The sequence below is a fragment of the Limulus polyphemus genome, unplaced genomic scaffold (assembly GCF_000517525.1).
Source record: "Limulus polyphemus unplaced genomic scaffold, Limulus_polyphemus-2.1.2 Scaffold3762, whole genome shotgun sequence".
Classification (NCBI taxonomy): domain Eukaryota; kingdom Metazoa; phylum Arthropoda; class Merostomata; order Xiphosura; family Limulidae; genus Limulus; species Limulus polyphemus.
This window is the reverse complement of record NW_013669372.1, coordinates 38,992-59,763: the sequence shown is the minus strand read 5'-3', so window position 1 is coordinate 59,763 and position 20,772 is coordinate 38,992. Positions and strand designations below refer to the sequence as shown.

General features: G+C 34.3%; 1 protein-coding gene across 1 annotated transcript in view; it reads right to left on the bottom strand.

Annotated features, from left to right (window-relative positions):
- LOC106469996 (protein lev-9-like) overlaps nt 1-20,772 on the bottom strand; it is an 86,874-nt gene that overhangs the window by 51,106 nt on the left and 14,996 nt on the right. Inside the window, exons 2-3 of the mRNA XM_013930515.2 lie at nt 14,128-14,219; nt 7,863-8,016 (exon numbers count right to left, since the gene is read on the bottom strand). Coding sequence (XP_013785969.1) covers nt 7,863-8,016; nt 14,128-14,219 — 246 coding nt within the window. The remainder of the gene's footprint in view (nt 1-7,862; nt 8,017-14,127; nt 14,220-20,772) is intronic.

Genomic DNA, 20,772 nt, shown 5'->3' with positions numbered 1-20,772 from the left:
CAATATATGCACAACAGAAATTAAATGATGAGATGAAAATGTATTATAATGGCACTTAGAAAGAACAATAAAATGGACCTACAATATTATTAACTATTTGCAAATAGTAGCTATGGAGACGAGGTAATAAAATAAAAATCAAGTCGAGAACAACAACAAAATTTTATAAACGAAAACTTCTCACTGAGCATTAGCTATTATTTCCCTATCAATGTTCCCATCTTCATTAAAAGGCGTAAGATGACAAAAACAAGATCTTGAAAAATCTATCTATAAACTACTAAAACTCTGAGATTGTTTGTTTGTTTGTTTGCTTATTTTCTCAGTCAAAATATCATTCACACTACCGGTCATGCTCTTTACGAAACTTCTTACTTCACATTTTTGAAAAATGAAATGGTCTTTCCTTTTACTCCTGATCAACAATCAAAGATCTTTTCTTGAATTATGAATAACATGAATGGACTGAAATATTTAATTAAATTATCTCAAATAAACCTTCATTTTGGTGCAATATTGAAATTAGCTTGAATTCTTCATAACCTTTGAATAGTGGTTGACCCAACGGGTCACGGTGGTCTAGTAATCAATTAAAATTGAGAATATCCAGATATACTGATAATTATTCTGTACAGTGGCAGGTCTTGGAACATTTGTTTATTCTTCCTGCCCTTCATGTTGAAGCCAGACCACAGGCAGAAAGTCCCCAACTTCTTAAACATTCTTCATACAGAATTTTCAACACTGTTCCCTCCCAAGGCACTCAGAACACCAACCTGAAGAATTATGTTACACCATTTGATCAGATGGATGCTTGATTACATCTACAAATTGGCATATATTTGATATGTGTGATAATGAGTATCAATAAAAAAAATAGCTATTCATTGTAGAACTTACCAATTTTTTTTTCTGGTCTGGGTTTTCTGGTAGCTTGGTACAGATTTGGCCCAGGTCTTCCCATGAATCCACTGGCTCCTGAACCATGTCCTCCACTCTCCCTTTACTGGCAAGTTATTGGAGAATTTCTGTGTACATTTTTTGGTTGGTGATGATTTCATCCAGCTTTATTAGGTCTTGCCACTGGTAATCTAAAGGAAGAATACAGAACAAGGAAAAGTAGCTGCCCAGTTAACATAATACTGTGTGCAGATGAAAGCAGTGTAGCCTTTAACTGGTGATCTGGGCACCTCAGGCCACCAAATATTGAGCTGGGCTACTAAATCTTACAACTTGATGACACAACTTTTAATTGAATTATATAGAAGTTTATTTTATTTAGCATGGCAATCTGAATATTGCCATTGTTGGGCTACGATATATAAATATTGAAACCTTAAAAATTCCAATGTAAAGCAATAATAATTTTATACTGATGTGTGCCGATTTATTTTTGTAAAGTTTGAGAATTTTGCTTTTATTGATTCAATAATGGTTTGTTTGGTTAAAAGGTATATTTATGTTAATTTTAGTATTTTACTCACTGTCAGTGGAACTGCTCTTTCTTTCTTCATTATCCTCCATTGGTTTGACTACAAACCGTGTCACAGATTCTATCTCTGAAATGTATAAAAAAACAATCACATGATAGATCAATACCATGTCATTAGTATTGATAGAAATGTATGTAAATATTGTATATTGTAAAAACCAGATTCTTGTGGAAACCCAATTATTCAAATAATAGTAGTAATAGTAGGCCTATTTGTAGTCTCAGCATTAGGCCTAATACATAAATGTAACATAAGGCTTAGCTGAAACACTACTTGGTAAATTTTATTTTGCTTTTGACTACAACTCAATGTCATAAAACTTCTGAATTAAACTATTTTGCTGTTATATTACTGAAGTTATAAAAAATAAAGAATAAAACACAAACCTTTCTAATAAATCAACATCAATATTGATCATTCAACATACTCACCATCACAAACTTAGCAACTATAGAAGTTTCATAGTTATTAAAAGTTATTTTTTAGTTAATGATTTTAAACTTTCTACAAATTCTATATGGATGTTAGGAAATATATTTTGTCATTACATACCTTTGGATGATGAAGTATTTTGGAAATTTAAAGTTGCTGATTTAAGAATGCTGGACAGTTGAGATCTTCTTATTCAAACTTGGAGTCATTAAGCTATACGTGTCATTCTTGAAGTTTCGGACATATCCAAATTACAACAAATACAGGCAAATAAGTTGGAATTAATTTTCCTTTGATATTTTTAAATGGAAATTATATCTTACACAATTTATAATATTTCTATTTGAATGTGACATTAAATACATGAAACTAATATTTAAACACCAAAAAGAAATACTATTTGTGGAATACGAAAAGCCTATTAGTTACACTGCAAGGTGATGTACTCTTTTGCTTTTCATATACAATGTAATATTCTCATGTTATTGCTACTTAATAGCACTATATGTTCTACAGTTAACTATGTAGATAAAACATAATGTTATTACGTAGTGGCATAACGTGATTAATTTGTGATATTATTATGTATATGCTACCTATTATTCAGACATTACCAAACCACTACCATGTCACTATGTAGTACTACATAGTAAATATGTAGTGTGTTTGCTGGGATGATGAGCATCAATACAGAACAAGTTTTGAAAAATATTCACAGCCCCAATATCAGGAGATGATGATGACACACAACCTTCAGGTATAAAGGAAAAAGGTTCAATATTGAAAATATATAGCATATCTGAGAGGAAAAAAAATGAGACCAGCAGAAATTTTGTCAGGATTACGGCTAGCACTGTAGCAGAATATGTACCTGTACAGACTCTCAAGGCAATTAAGAGTAAGCAAAAAATATACCTTCTTCAAAGCCAAAGGAAAACAGGAATTGTTACACAAATTAAGCATTCTCATTTTTTTTCAAACGATCAACATTTTTAACTTACACAACTAAAATCTTCAGCACTCCTGAGGATGACATGATACGCGTTGAAACACGTAGTGGTTGTTTTGAGATTGTTAAAAGATCTCAGAATAAAGATTTTAATTGTGTAAGTTATAAACGTTGATTATTTGAAAATTGTTAAAAACATTTTAGTTTTTAATTATTTTTACACAAGTTCCTTGAATTTTAACCTTTTAAGCATCCACATGATTGTGATATCCACTGGAAAGATAAGTTTCCAATGGCACAAGTATATATATGCTGACATAGCATCAACAGTTTGCCCTACACATTATCAGCAAATCGTATAATGTGTGTGTATATATATATTCCAATAATTGTGAATACAGTTGCCTCAGAAGAACATCATATCAAAGTGAACAGCTCACCTGTTGACAAGAATCTCTAAATTATTTTGAGAAAGCAGACTCTATTTAATATTCCCTAACATTTGGAAGGTGGGAGTGGAGAATTATAGATAAGTGAGACATGCTTGCAATGCATAAAGGGCATTCATATTTCAGTCTATCTGATTTAAATAATGAATATCTGAAGCATCTTTGAAATTCAAAAGCAAATATATTTGTATCTGAACTATATTCTTGGTATCCACATGCTCACTAATTTATCTGCACCAAACATTTTTACAATTCGAATTTGTATCAATTTTCAACATTATTTCAGATTATTTAACACCATTGACACTTCAGAATTTAGTAATTAATTCAAAGCAATTATTTTCCTATTGGTACATAAGAACACTGGCTATTGTCAAACTAACACAATCACTCTCACAGGCCACCTACATATTGTGGTGAACTATAGGTAATAACAGTAACAATGCAATCACAAATTTATTTGGCAATTTCAACCAGAGTGATAAGGGATTCATTTTCAGTGAATATGAATATTCAAGGAATAACTTCTTTTATGTGACAGCCTTGGTAATTTTTCTGATGGGACAGGAAGAAGTTATGAATGTGACTGAAATTTTAACCTTAAAATTCATTGTTAATTGTATATAAATAATGACTGTTTTGGTGATTAAAATATATGCCATATGATAAAAAGTCCTAAAATTGCCTTTCAATAATAATATACCACTAAATCTTTTGAACAATAAAACTTTTGTGCTCAGTGGTTCACCTTTCGCAGAGAAATCTTTTTTCAAAAATGAGTTCTTCCTCCCATTTATTATCAAGATTTTGGTATAAGTCCACTGTTTTTTGCAAAGTATTTTACCTACAGAAGATTCGTTTTCAGTGCTGAGCTACTCAATATATATATATATTGGGAGAATGTCCAAAAGTCATGTTAATAGTTTCAGTTGTAAATGCAAGGTTGGAAAGTGTAATATTTACATAAAATGCAAACATTCTAGATATAGTAACAGCGAGGTTCCTGTGGATTTTTTCTTCTTCAAAGTTGCACCAAAACATAGAAATCTCTTTATGATTATTTCATAATTTTAAGGTTAAGAAAATAAAATTAAACACACATGACATATTATTAGAGTTAACAAGAATACATTTTTTGTGCCTTGGTTAAGAAGAAAGTTCATTTGTGCTATATTAACATAGATGTTTGCAACTTTATCATTACTTTTTTCATAGTTGTGTAGTTTAATTACATAATTATATTTTAATTGGGGTGAAACTTTACATTTTGTGATGCAACTGTACATAAAGTGTTACAAATATTTTTAATTAGTTATATGTTATGATTTGTTACATAGTTATTGTAAAAGAGGTTATATAACCAAATTTTCCAAATACCTTTAAGTATTTTATTTCTTTTATAATACTTTATCTGCCACTGATAATACTGCACAGTATTGTATGTTGTTCAGTGGGTGAAATATTCCAAAAAAGTTAATTACCCTCACAGGAAGGTAACCTTTTTGTTCACATTTCCTCGCATTTCAATGATTTCCCTCAAAAAATATGACTGTGAGAAATCAACAAAGAAAATTCAATTCCCTCGCACTAAATACATTTTCCTCTATTTTAACCCAACAGTAGCATATAAGTCTGGTAAAATGATAAAACTATTTATTAATATTTGTCTTGAAATAAAAACAAATTTAAAAAACAATCCCAAGATTAACACACAATTTAAGTTGTGAATCAGATAATTAAAGATGACCACCCACTTTCCTTACACTGCCAAACTGCATATACTTATCTCTTTGGAAGAAAAAGCAACAAATTTTCGAAAAACATGTAAGAGAATAAAAAAAAAACGTGGTCATCATGGTTTGGATAACCTCTGTATAGGTGAGGGGTATTGACATCTTGGTCTCATTTCCTGTAAGTTTGCAGGAAATGAAGGATAACTCAGTGATTTCCCACACAGAATATCTGGCCTTTCTGTTAACTTCCCCTAATGAAACTTGATTTACTCGAGAAACAGGAAAAGTGTAAATTTTGACCCCTGCTGTTATTGTATCTTCATCAGTATATATGCATTATACTTTTAATTTCAGATACAAGTAATCTTGAACATCAAAAATACCTAAAATTAGCAATTTCTTCAATCATCTTCGTGCAAAAACATCAAGTTAAAGCTCAAACGTTTAGTAATTATAATGTACTAAAGCATAATATGATAAGTCAAAAAAACAAAAAACTGTTCAAAGGAACAGCTTGCATACAGGGTAATTACTTCAAAACAAAAAGTTATACAATGTTAGACATACATAACTGTTTCAATTTAAGTTTAATGCGAGTATTATGATTTAGATATTGTATCTTTAGAAGCAATAGCTTATCCCAGGTTTGGTTACATAACTTTTTACAAATCATACATTCTGTAGTTCAATTGTGAATTAACAATTATTGTATTACTGCATCATTTACTAGAAACTTTTAAGTTTTTGTCATTGTTTTGAGTATTATTGCATCATAATGTCTTGTTGTTTGTGGAAAGTTCTAAGCCTTTGTCGGGGTATAAGAACAAATCTATAGTGTAGTTTCACAGATATATATAGATAGATCTACATCGCATGTGTTTGTGAGTTTCGCCATAATGAGCATATAGTGGTGATTTTTAAAGTATAATCATCATAGACTGTATTGCAATAACAGAGTAGAAATTAAGAATTTGTTTTGTCAATTGTGTTTTAAAGTGACTGAACCAGTCTATGTGGACTTCGACCAGAAAAAAAAAAGAATAATTTAAGTTTTATATAGCTCTCGATACAACTCTGGTAACCTATAGTTATAGAGGCAATTTTAAAGTATAAGTATCATAGACTCTTTCTAATAACAGAGCAGGAAGAATAATTCATCTTGTCAAATTATGTTCTGAAGTAACTGAACCAGCTTGAGTGTAATTTGACAAAAAAAAAGAAGATAATTATTTACAGCTCTAGATACAACTGTGGTAATCAACAATATAACAAACATGTGTGTATATATATGTTTGACTTATTTTAATATATTATTTTAAAACAAGTGGACTGTGTGCTGTTTGTTTATTGTTGAAGTTTATTGTCAACAAGTCACAGATACCTAATGTAAAGATTCCAGCTATACACATCCATACATATATAAAAACCTGACAAACAGCAACTTTTACAGTAGGCAAGTTCTAATTTCCTCAATTACAACATTTCGAACCATAGTATTGAGTCATCATCAAGTTAGAGTTACAATCAAAAAGGCAGTTGATCTCCAGAGAAGGTTACAGGCTCATGATGGTGAGGACAAGTATGTAGGTGGCATTAAATTTGCTTTTTTGTAGTAACATACGGTAGATAAAGAGGAGTTTCCTGGATATTTATTTAGCATTGGTTTTGATTACTTTATTTTTAGTGCTTCAGCTACTTTTCTTCTGTTGATGTATGGTTTTCTTCAGATGATTTTAACATTGTTTTCAGTGATAATCTGTTTTGTTTCATTGAGGTTTTCAAAAAACATTTGAGGGTTATTTGAGATGTTCCTAAGTCTCACACTCATTTATCTCCTGTTCCTCCAATAAAAAAGTGTTTACATGAATTTCATTTGATATTTTAGATTACTTCATTATTTACATTTTAAGTGAGGTAATTGTAAGTATAAGATTTCTGAGTTTAATACCTGTCTTTTTGTATGATTATAGTATTTATGTCAATGTTGTGTTTCTTCACAAGTCATTTCAGTAACCCAATTAGGTTTTTGCTGATATTTTCAACATAAGGAATTGTAATAGTGATCAAGTTGAAGCTGTTTTCATCTTTAAAATTTGTAATTTTTTTTTATGGTTTGATATTTTTGGATTTTGGAATGGGACATTTATTTTTTAAAAACTTCTTCTGGATAGTTATATTTTTAAACTGAATATTTTCAAAATTCTTTGTAGTTCATTGTCTAAAATAGAGAGCATATATAAAATGCTATTTGCATTTCAAGGTTCCTAGTTTTTGTTGTATATTAATATTCTATTCACCTCATTTTACTAAAAAAATTAATTGAACACTATCTTCAAACTTCACCACCATGACCTGTTGCATTATCTGGAATTCAACTACCTTTATGAATGTAACTCTTACCTATTTATGACTCATTACTAAGGGTAAAAATGTTGTAATTATTAAAATCAGAACTTGCCTATTGTAAAAGTTGCTGTTATTTTTTAAAAGTAATTATGTTTATCTTAGTTTTTTAAATGGAGTATGCTTGTTTCATGCTTAAATTTTTATAGGAAAGCTATCTGAAGATTTGCAGTTAGAACACAGTATAATAATCAAACTAGAAATTTTCCTACAAGACTGCAGCATAATGAAATCAAATTACAACTATTAATTTTTTTTTGCTAAAAAAATGTTAATTATTCTTTATTCTTCTTTTATTGCATTTATAATGCCAGTAAAAGTTAAATAACTAATTATAAATAAATTCCTTGCTTAGACAAAAATATTCTACATTAAATAAACATAATCATAAATATTGAACTACCTGGAATACACATTGGTTCTGAGTTCCACTGTCCATCATTGCAAGTTATTTCATTATTTTTCCATGTACTGTTTAAAAAGCCCATAAACCAGAAGTTACGATTACATCTGATTACAACCTTCTCCCCATGAGCCAATGAGGTGTTTTGCTCAATCTAAAATAAAAATACACAAAGAATTCTTTATAAAGATGTATTGGAGATTACTTGTAATCACTAAGTACTATAATAGACACATCTCTACAGGAATCAATTGCCATATACAACTATACACTGCAGGAAAGTTAACCTTTTTGTATTAAGTGGGACAAACTGGGGCAAACATGATGAATTCATAAAAGACAATCAATTTTAAAATTAAAAACAATAAAGTTGCAAATATCACAATTACTCATAAATAACTTTGCAATTTGTTCTAAAACACTTTCGTTTTTCTTTATTGCTTATCAAGTTTGAAAGAACTCCTTAAAAATAACATGCTTTTCAACCCTTCAATCACCACATATGTTGTAGAGTTTTTCTGTGGGTTACCTCTAAGGCAAAATTAGATCATGAGTAAAAGACTTGTATTCATACAGAAAATTTCAATTGCATATTTTCTCTATACTGATCATGATTTGTGCTAGCTTTACATTATTATATGATCATTTATACGTTATATAATGTGTACAATACATTTATGAAATAATGATATCATTTAGTATTTTTACATTGGTCACTGAACTGAGTTAACTGTCTCTTTAGCCTAGAATCCATACTTTTTTTTATTATTATTTACCATAACCTTGAGCAGCATTAGAAAGAGAAAAATAAACATATGAATAAACGTTATGCAATATAAAAATAAATAAAATATTAGAATAAAAAATGGGTCAACAGAAACAAGGATGCACTTTCAAGAGAATCAACACAACTTGTGACATATAGAGAAAACACTACAAGTTTTTCAGATATTCCTTTCACCAACCTACAGCAAAATACTGCTATTATCAGCATAGCCATATCCCATCTGAAGTTCCTACTTACTTCAGTAGAGACCAACACATCTGTTAGTTTAATAAAGCTTTCTTCTAAATCTGTTTGGTACTTAATATGAGTTTTTAATTATTTGATTACATTATTGCAATGCAGATATTTATATTTCAGAAGAAAACTCTAAATGTTAACGTTTTCTTGAATTGAAAATGTATTTCTTCCTTTGCCCATCTAGCATTGGTCTAAATTTTTCTCACTTGCTCCATTCTTTTATTTTCCACTTAATTGCCCATGACGATATCTGTCATGTGACACTCTCCAGCTACATCAATGTACCATCGATCCTGGTACTATATATAAGCCCCTTATTCAGATAATATTATCACTTTCTCAAGATTGACCCAATCCACAGTCTCTAACACCAGTTCTTAGTAAGTAGGAAGGGCGGGAGAGTGTTAGCAGAGGTAAGTGTTATTAGAAATACATTTTTGATTTAAGAAAATGCTATCTTTCAAAACATACCTCCTCTCACACTACAGCTAGAATCCCACATTGATAAGCTGGAGGGGCCAGTGAGGGCATTATTCATACAAAATGCATCTGCATAGATCATGGGTGTGCCAATAGAACCTTAGCATCCTTGTGGGGAAACCGCACTACATCCATAACAGGTATGCTCTTCAGCCAGAACCCAAGTTGTGCCTGACAATAGGTTGGGATGAATCAATTGGAAGGCCTAGAGGTGTAATCCCATCCCATCCCATCTTGACAAAATGCATCTATCGCCAATGCCCGAGGGTGAAGTACCAGAGACCAAAATGCTGGTAGTTGGGTATTCCAATGAGTGGCCAACACATCAATCATCAGTGTTTTGAAATGAGAGCAAATAAAAACAAACAAAAAAAAACTACGCAATGCAGCATCCATTTTGTCAGGAGAGTCCATTTGGGTCGTTACAACTAATCTGCCACCGCATACACCACCCCCTGGAACATGACAAGCTAGAAGGGTGATATGATAGAAGTGGTCCTAAGAAAGAAGATCCAAGGTTCGAAAAGAAAGGGCCCTGAACCAAGTGCCCCTTGACAGGTAAGGTAAGACACTACAGTGGAATTGTCGTAGTGAAGTCTAACAATTTTACACTTACAAATTCCAGACCATGAGACATTACTCTTTGAACAGCAAGAAATTTTAAAACATTGTGTAGGGAAGCCTCGTCATCCATGCATAAACCCTGACCATTGAGATATACACCACACCCCTGAAGTGAGGCATCCAATAAGTGATGGATCTCTGGACGAGGTGGTGGCAGAGAAACACCTATCATAGTATTGTTCCAATCTAACCACCACTCGAGATCGAAGATAATGATCCTGGAGAAGGAACTGAGGAATCCAGTGGTTGGTTATTCATGATCCATTGGTCACATAAAGAGCACTGAAGGGACCTCTTTTATGCTCATCTCTAAGAAATGAGAGATTCGAATGATGCCCACATCCCCAAAAGAGAAAGAAACATCTGCACAGTGGGAAAAGGAGAGGCAAGTAAGAGTTGGCCTGCCTGTTCCATAGCTTGGAGCCAGATGAAAGTTGATTGAGCCCAACTGAGATACCTGTTGAAAAAGATACCCAGACTGACAAAATATTGTGTTGGAGTGAGAACAGAAATCTCAGCTCTGATAATGAAGCCTGCCTTGGTTGCTTCTGAAAGTAGGATCTGGGAGTTACATTCTGTCAACTTGCTATATGGTGCCAGCTGTAACCAGTCGTTCATAGAATGGTTTCTGCACAGGCCTAGGGAAAGGAGGTGATGAGAAAAACTTGTACAAATCAGCAGAACACATATAGTGCTGATGCTAGTCCAAAGGGCAGAGACCTGAACTGCTGTACCTGACCCTTGTGCACAAAATGAAGATAGTGACGGGCCATCACCGCTATGGAAACATGCAGATAGGAGTTGGTGACATCAAACCTGGATATCCATAACCCTAGTAAAAATTGCCAATGCAGAGTGAGAAAGGACTTCATTGTGAACCTTGGAGGATCTAGGAATTGATACAGATGAGAAAGATCAATGACTGGATGCCAATCTCTTGTCTGCTTGAGCACAACAAACAGACAGGAATAAAACCCAAGAACTGGCACGACTCTCTCTACTCCCCCTAGACCAAGAAAAGTCTGATAACTCAAGAAAGAAGTTCCTAAATCCGAGTATCTGCTGGAGGTGGAAACACTAAAGATTAGGTGGACAATGGTGGTGAAGATGTGAACTGAAAAACTAATCCTGACTCAAGGATCTATAGTGTCTATGGATCCATGGTTAAGGTTTTCCACATGTCTAGAAATTTTCAGAGCCACGAATCTACAGCCCCCAAAGGCATACATTAGTCTGTCACAGCTGGCAGCACTCTAACTGAGTGGAGGAACCTTGTTGATATGGACTGAATCTATTCTTGGTACCAATGGACCAAGGGGATGATGTCAGGGGCCAGGACCCTCAAATAAGGACTAAAATATGACCCTCTGTAAAAGCTGAGGAAAGTAGAGGCACCAATGAGAATAGGGATGAATACAAAAGCTGACAAATGAACCAATATACATGCTAACAATGGTCCAAATCATCATCCAATTGATGGGATGATCCTGAGAGTCTTTTGTACCAAAGTTGAAGGGATAATATATATATCTTAGCACCATATATAGGGTAGATGAATCCTAGAAAGTTGTGATCAATTCAGTTTGACAATAGATTCCATTCTAAAACCCCAAATTTTCAGGAGCAGGTGTATTCTTTGAGAATCTGAATATGCATCCACTTGGTAGTGGTAGGCTAAATCACTTATTTTCGACAACTGTGGTGGATAAGGTGTAGCTGTCCTTTCATGTAAATGAGTAGTAAACCAACCTGCATGAATCGCAATATAAGTGGATGGAGAAAGAACTCAGTATTCGCTCCTAGACCTTTCAGCCATCAAGGAAGGTAGAAGCTCAAAAGCAACTGGGAAAAGACCAAAAACATCACACACTAGATGGACTAACTGAAGAAAAGGAGCTGGAGGCAGCTGATTCCAAAGTCAGCCATTATATGACATGTATTCCCGGATTATTGTTTTCAGCATGGAGGCACATCAGGTCTTTCCTCTCCCACCTCTGATATCTAGCATTACTCAACAATCGGAGGGGAGGGGAGTCATTCTCAGTTGAGCCTGTCAGTGGCCTTATTTGTAGTGAGATGGAGACATATGTTCAGTTCAGTGGTATTTCTCCAGGGTGCTCTGAGGCTGCAATTTAGGGTGATCTTGGACATTTAGGAGAGAATTTAGATTCGCTTTTTTTCTTGTACCTTCCTTTATTCTGTCAGCTTCTCAGGAGGTCAATGAATGGATTTTTTTTCTTTTTTAACGAAAATCAACTAGGTAACACGAAAAATGTTCAAAGTATCTTCAATAGTTGTAGTACAGAGAAACCCATTAGTGAATGCTTGTTGAGAAAAAGTGATAATATTATCTGAATAAGGTGCTTATATACTGTACCAAGATAGAGGGCGCATTAATGTAAGACAAGACAAATATTACCAAGGGCAATAAAAGACTGGAGCAGGTGAGAAAAATTCAGACCAAAGCTTAGATGGGCAAAGGAAGGAAACCCTAGCAGTCGAGTAATAGCTGTAGTGTGAGAGGAAATAAGTAACTTTTGGAACATATATTACTTAAAGAGAAATTCACTTTTATAATCTCTTCAACCTGTAAACTTATTCCTAAAATCAGAAATCAAGCTTGACAATTAAAATTACTTTTATGGTATGATCCAACAACAGTTATTGTTCATTAATTTCATTAATATATATGTAATAAGCACTAACAGGTACATAAAGTGAAGCATGCTATACAGAAGTGGACAGTGATCTTTTCCACTGGCAGGTCAGGTGATACCTTGAGCATATAACCTCCCTTAATTTTGATGGGAATAACCAACAGTCAAAAGTGTAAAGCATGTATCCTGAGAAGAAAAGCATTTTTTGTGTATATATTGCTATTTTTTTCTCAATCTGTAAAACCAGTCTTCTTCTTATACTTTTTTCTTAGAGGTTTCTCCAGTGAAGGTGTCATGAAACACTTCTATTTTTAATTTGACTGTTTTTGTGGGTATTAAATAAAGATAGTTTCAATTTGTTTTACACTGTATTCTAACTTGGTCGAAGTCAAAGGATTCAGATTTACTCTGTTACACATATTCTGGCAGACTTTCTGCTATTTTGTAAAACCTACCTTATTAATCTTAAGGAAAATCAGTGCATCTATGAATAAAACTTGTAGATCTGTATTTGCTTTTATGGCAAAGCTACTAAGGTTACCTGCTATCATCCCTAATTTTGAACTACTGACCAGAGGGAAGGCAGCCAGTCAGAAGCACCCTACAACCCACAGTCAGGATTGACCATCATTATTATAACAAACCCACAGTTTAAATTATAGAGAATATTTTGTAGCATCAGATGGATTCAAACACAGCTCATTAACTTCAAAATCCAGAGGGCCAACTACAGGACCAACTCACACTCATCACTTTTGAAAGCCATAAGACTTGCATAGAAAATTTAATTAAACTGAGAAACTCATAAAATTGAAATAAATCTTCAAAGTCCATACAACAATTAATTAAATACCAAAACTTAGATTTTCTCTCCTCGGTGGTTGATCTACATCGAAACATGTACCTGTAGAGATTTTAAAGTGGAACTCGTATGGCTCCAATAAAAGTTTTTATTGTGTAAATATAAAACATTGTTTTTAATTAATTATTTATTATAATTTTAGCAAAAAAAAAAAAGTAGAAAAGTATCATCAATGCATTTTCTATATAATAATGGTTTGTAAAAGAGAAAGTATATATGAAGACCTGGTGCCCTTAATGACAGAGAAAAATATTTGCGAGAGCCAGACCTAGGGGTGATCCTATCACCTCTCTGTCGATCTGATAATAAAACTGACAATTAAAAACAAAGTGATTGTCCTTGAAAGTAATTTAAGAAACTCTTCAACTTTTTTTCAATTAAAGTTAGAGAGCAGGACATCTTTGTTGAGGATAACTGTTTATCAATTCTTTGAATTGTTCCCTTACATAAATTGTTGGTGAAGAAAGACTTGGATATCTCTTGAGCAAAGAAAAAAAAAGTCTTCAATAGTAAATTTATTTTCAGTTAATATTTAGCAAGTTTGTAGATGTGGGAGCTGGGAGTAGGAAGAATATTTCTATGAGTCAGCTCTTATGTTTAAAATAAATAATGACTTACTTTATCAAAGTGCAATATTTCAATTTCATCCCTATAGGTTATTCTTTTCTTCCCTATGTTTCCATCATTCAGATGTGGTAGAACACAGTTTTCTATAACATTCAGTAACAAAAATATAATTGTTAACATTTTCATTACCTGAAAATGTATTTCAGATAGATACTTACCACTCTGCAACACTAAGAAATATTACCTTGAGCACAACTGCCACAGAATTTCCTGCACATGCCCCAAGTCATAAACAAACTTCCACTCCTACATGTTGCGCCAACCTATGACATAATCATCATAATATTATAGCACTCTACAAATACCACAGCCTTCATTTATGGTATTCCCCATGGAAATTAGCATATGATCATAGACTCATTCTTTCTTCAGCAATGTTTATGTTCAGATATGTTTTTTCTGTGCTTTTTGGGTTTTTAAATCTCCTTAGGTCATTCTGTCTTGTTGAAACAGATATTGTAATGACAGGTAGAGGAAGAAAGAGCTCTCATCTGCATCATGAGGCAAATCCAAGTCCCATCTGGCTGGACATATCCACTTGGAACTGCATGGGAGATAATGTAGTAGGGTGTTCTATACCACACTTTCAAGGAACACCCTAGCCCCATATCTCAAATGAGGTGTGGGCCCAACTGGTCTTTTTTTGAGGGGAAGACACCACTCATAGATAAAGCTCTCTATATTGACATACCCAGCAGTTTGATACTAGGTAAGTAAAGGTTCTCCCATGTTTCACTAAAAGAATGGGGGAATACGCATTAGGGAGAACACCAAAGAGTGTGCGTAAACCACTGTCATCACGCACAGTCATTTGGAATTGGTTTCCCACTCGGAGACAGTGCAATGGGTTACTACTACTAAAGACAGTAAGCATGAGACAGGTTTAAAAGCAGGACAACAACTGATGTTGTTCATTTCTTTTTCTTTCTTGTAAAATGTGCAGAAATGGCCAAGTCAGTTGTAGAGGTATACTTCTAAAGCAGTCTTGCATAAAACTCTATCTCATCAGTGGGCACTGAGCATGGATGAATGGGTTTAATGCTTTCCAATTCCTCTCTCCCTCCCTGCTGGATGTGGATTTCAGGTAAGCATTTCCTGTGAGACAAGGCCAGATGGTACCAAGTGTAAGGAACATAGGGTGTAGTTCCTCATGTAACATTTGACCTGGTGGGTCTTGCCTCCTCCAGGTTTTTTTATTTTGTTGAGGAGCTTGCAATTTGTTGGAATGGGTACAAAAATTATGGTACAAACACATGGATGTCCCATAAAATATATGAATGACATGAAGATGACTGAAAAACACAACAGGCAAAACCCATCACACTAGAGCCTCTAGCTGGACTGAAGAATGGTGACTGGAGGGAAGCAAAAATCAGAGGCATGTGAAACCAGCCAATGATGTAAGTAACGGGAGATGAATGTGTCAGGTGTAATCCACATATTAGCCTATAAGGTCGCCTACAAACACCAACAATGAAAGGAGGCAAGAGGCTGCGATATGCTGAATTCGGTGGGAGGAGAAACAAAAGAATGTGTGGTCAGACTCAAACAAAGAAGATTGTGCTAGATGGATGTGCTGGTGAAGAAACAACAAGTTAAAGTGGAAGGTGACACAAGTCCTGAGAGGAGGAAGTTGGTCAAGGTAAAAGTAGGTGATAGTGATTTATACAAAAATGGTAAGCCTGAGCAAGGTAGCAATGGACAGCCTGTACAGGACACAAAAGACAATTGGGATCAGAATGATTGTACAATGAGTAAATAGAGGAGAGAGATATAGGAGAAAAATCTGATTGCATCCAATGGCAGCCCAGGTTTTTGAAAAAAAGAAGCAGTCCAGAAATAACATCAATTGTTCCTGAAATAAAGATTACAGGAGGTGTCCAAGGTGTAAATCTTCAAATGATAATGACCATAAGAAAGGAGAAAAGAATATCTCGAGAGAAAAATGATATAAGCAGGAAGCTAAAGGCTCAAAGGGACAGTTAAGAGCCCAAAAAACCACACAAAGGTCTCAATCAAGAAATGGGACCAGACAAGGAGGGTAACAGACCTTAAAGATGATTGTGAGAACAGGCAAAATGAAGGGATTATCACCAAGCACAAGGTGGAATGTTGTAGATATCACCACCCAGTAACCTGCAATAATTGAGACAGACACTTTTGTTAAAAATCCAAGTAAAGAAGGAAGTAAGATGTGGAAGAATCGGATGACAAGCCAAAGACACCAGCAGCAGTTGACAGCCCATTTATATTTAGAGAGCTACTCTGTAGGAAAATCACATATGTCTTGCATAGGACTGAACAGCCAAGGGAACGGGCTTGGAAAAATCAGGACTAGCGAAACCACAGCCAAGGGAACGGGCTTGGAAAAATCAGCAATGAGCCTGAGGTTGATGGAGGAGGGACCTCCAAAGAGGTGTCCTGGTTGACAGATAAAGCAGAAGAGGAAAATGTGACTAAGCCAGCCATAGAGGAGAAATCAGAACTTGATAAAGGATCTCAAATGAGAGTTTGGTTTGGTTTGAATTTTGCACAAAGCTACACAAGGGCTATCTGTGTTAGCTGTCCCTAATTTAGCAGTGATAGACTTGAGGCAAGGGTCAATACCACCCACCATCAACTCTTGGGCTACTCTTTTACCAATGAATAATGAGATTGACCATCACATTATAATGCCCCCACAGAAGAAAGGGTGAGCATGTTAGGTGTGATGGGTTTTCGAACCTGCAGTCCTCAGACTGCAAGTTGAACATCCTGACCACCAAGCCACCAAATGATAGAATTTGCTGGTGAAGAAGGCAAAGAAGAGGGTAGGCATAAAGGAAAAGATTGGACCAAGATGCTCAGAGCATCTACAGCCAGAGCAGTTGAGCCTGGAATGGGTGACCAAAAGAGGGGAAATTTGGAATTGAGGAAAGTCACAAAAGCATCAACCTGAGGGGTGCCAAGATGGGAAGAATTCAATAGAAAACTGAAAGATGCAAGAACCATTCTGTGGGATGGATCCTGTCCAGACAAGACAAGCAATTCATCACCATGTTCAGAACAAGTGGGATATGGTATACCATAAGGTGAATATGACAAGTGTAGTTCCAACACAGGAAATACAGACTGAGAAACACAGGCCCAGAAAACAGATTCCTCCTTTGCTGTTGATGTATGAAATGACTGTAGAGTTGCCTGAGCAAGACAAAGGTCATGGAAGTAAGAAGAAGGTAGGCAAACACTCAAACGGAAAGCATCCCAACTAAGGAGATCTCAAAAACCAGTGAAAAGAGAGAGTGCAGATAAATAAGTAGAAGCCAAGGTGGAAAAAATAGGAAAGAGCATCCCAACAAAACTATATGGATCATGATGAAGAGCCTCAGAAGAAAAATGAGGAGTGCCCAAAGTTGACAGAAGAGAGTCAAGAGACTGGATTTCTAGAAAAATAGAATGGTAAAGACCCCAGGCCATAGAATAAGAGTCACGAAGATGAGGAAGACGTGGAATAGGCTGATCAATGAGAAGATGGAAAAAATTATTGGCATGGGCATGATTGCCAAGGAGGTGGGGAAAAAAATAAAATTGTCAACTAGAAGGTCATAAAGTAACGGAGCTCGAGGCTTTGGGATTGACAGGAGAAAGGCAAAGAATGTCACATACCTAAGTAATGAGTGATGCAAACAAAAGAGGAGGAGACATCTATTCCTCATCAAGAAAATAAGAATCAGAAGCAAAAGCTAGAGGAGAAAAATGTTGGTTAAAATCATCCAAAGGTAATGAAACAAAACAAAAAGAAACTAAAACTAAGAAGATGAAGCAGGGGATAGGGAACCACCCTCCTGATGTGCAATAACTGTAGAATCATGAACAAACAGATAATGTGCCTCCAGTAGTCACTGTGGCAGGTGTAGAGGAGTCTTGAAGATGAACATTAGAGTCTCTGGACATAAAAGCAACGTAAACATGTAAATTCATAGAAAAGAGTTGACAACACTAACAAAAATGGGCAACTTTTTGTCTTTGTTTAGATTTTTTTTTTTGTATGGAAACTAAATGAAATAAATGTGCTGACTATAGGGAGCATGAAATTGCAAACAGGTGAAAGGGATGCCAAAAGAAATAAAGAAGAAAACTGATCAAAGTAGCAGAAAAACTCAAAATGCACAGGAAAAAAAAAAGCCGGAAGACAGGCAATGCAAAGGAAAGAATAAGTCTATGATCATGTGCTAGTGGATACAGGAATTACTGTGCATGGAGGTTGTGTTGCCCACCTTTTGGCAGAGGGCTACAGCATATGACAATGTTATAGGTTAGCACAATACACATAAACACGTGTAGAAGTGAGAGTTTATTTAAGGCTTATGGCATGTGCAGGGAATTCCATGGCAGTTGCATGCAAGGAAATAGCTCTTAGTGGTGCATAAGTAGCATTTCTGAAACATAAGAATTTAACATGTTAAAATGAATGTCAACCCCTGACAATATTCTGCTACCACCTGATATCAAGATTATCATCAGGGTAACAATATTAGACTCAGTCCACCACAGATTTAAGCATGTTATTAAAATGTCTTGATTGCCTGCTTACTTCACTCAGCTAGTCAATTCATAAATGATACCTTGTAATTAAAATGACATTTTTTGTAACAAATTCCAGAAAGAATTAAGAACTCATTAAATTTATCACTTAAAAATCAAAATACTTTACTAAAATAAAAGGGCCTTACTTTGAACTAGTTTTTAGAACAATATGTTTCAAACATTTATATACTTGTAAATTGAAGTTAAACACTCATTTCTATTGAACAATAGTTTAATAACTGAAAATACTGTACCTAAATATACTTTAATTCTAAATTTAACATCAATTTAATTCCAAAGCAAACTGAGAAACACACCAAATCTTTTGAAATATTTACATAAATGCTATTATTATGTTTTTTAAGACAATTTTTTTTCATATTTATATAATAAGCAAATTAATCAATCTCATTAAAATCAAATATTAAGCATCACGTAATTTGAGCAAACATGTATTAAATAGGTATTCACTTTAAATAGGTATTCAAATCAGTGATAGCTCAAAAGCATTAAATGATCCATAATTAATGTAATTTGTTTACCTAAACAGAGGGTTTATCATACTTTATAGAAATGATGTTTCCTGCTGCCTTTGAAACTATCTCCTTCATTATTGTGCTCAGTCTGAAAGCCATGAATACACATTATTCTCTCACACTGCAATTTCCACTATAACAAGCTTTTTATGGTAGACAGCAAAGTCAATCTTAAGTAACACACCTTTACAAACATTTCACAGACCTCATTGTACATGAATGTTGGCTTCAATAGATTAAATACAGAAAAATCCATTGGAATTGCATCTAAGAACTTGATAGATATGTGGTTGAATGAGGTTGACATGAGTCCAGTTTCTTCAGCTATCTTTCTCATTTAAATAGCTTTTCCTTTGGAGGTCTGTCTGGAAGCTTTTTAGCCTTCTCTAATTTCAAGTCTTTGTTTATTAGATTATTTGAAGCACCAGAAGATATGTCCAGTTTCAACAGAGTGTTTTTTTTGGGTCCAAAGGTTATCTATCATAATCATGAGCATAACCTTCAATTTGTAGGTCAGGGCATTCCTCTGTAATAAAACTTGGGATGTGAGTATAAGGGGCCATTGCTATCCTAATACTTTACTGTGCAAGTTTTCCCACTTCCATGGACAGTATTGAGAACTCTATTCTTTCAAATAGTATATCTATGGGCTGTGTATTGTTTAATAATCTCATTGTGCATCTATAATTCCAAGGAAAGACATGTAACAAACATGTCCAACAATAAGCCTATCAACAGTGGCAGGCACTACACTACCAAATGGTCAAAAATTTAACACAAACTATATGTAGAAATGCTAAACATGTCAACTGTGTCAACATAGACCATAAGTCAAAACATAACACTGCATTAGCATATACAAATAATTATTATGATTTGAAAGTAACCTTGTACATAGTTTCAGCTGGCTTTCCTACTGTATGCACTTCACCCAACTTTCTCATCTGTATACCATCAAATAATTGGTTCAGCTCATATCACTGTGGCACCAAAATCCTCAAAGACCTCATTTTATTCTACCAAAGTCATAGCAAAGGATGTTTGCAAGGGCCAAGTATGTACTTTAGGCAAATTTTTACTTTAACATAGTATTCATACAACCCTATATTTTACATTACTAACATTAGAAACCCAAACTAACTGTTACAGGACCAAAGAAAAACAAAATATGATATTTAAATAGAAACTGAACATAAGAATACAGGTATATGTCTGACATCAACCAGCAAAAGACATGCCACATATCACTCTATATTACACATAGCTTCATACTGGATACTTATATATTGTTACGTCTCCGTTTGTTAATTAACTTTCCGTAACTTCGTTCCGACGAAACTTTAGCAACACAAGCCCTTACTTAATAAAACTGGTTTATTCTTTCCGAATACAACTTTACGATACACTTATTTTCAACAATCGCTCTATAATAAACGCTATATCAACGAACATCAATAATACTTCTGACTGCAGTTCAATTACTCACTTTCTACACACACACATTACCCTGTCACGTTGTCACCCTCTTTTATAT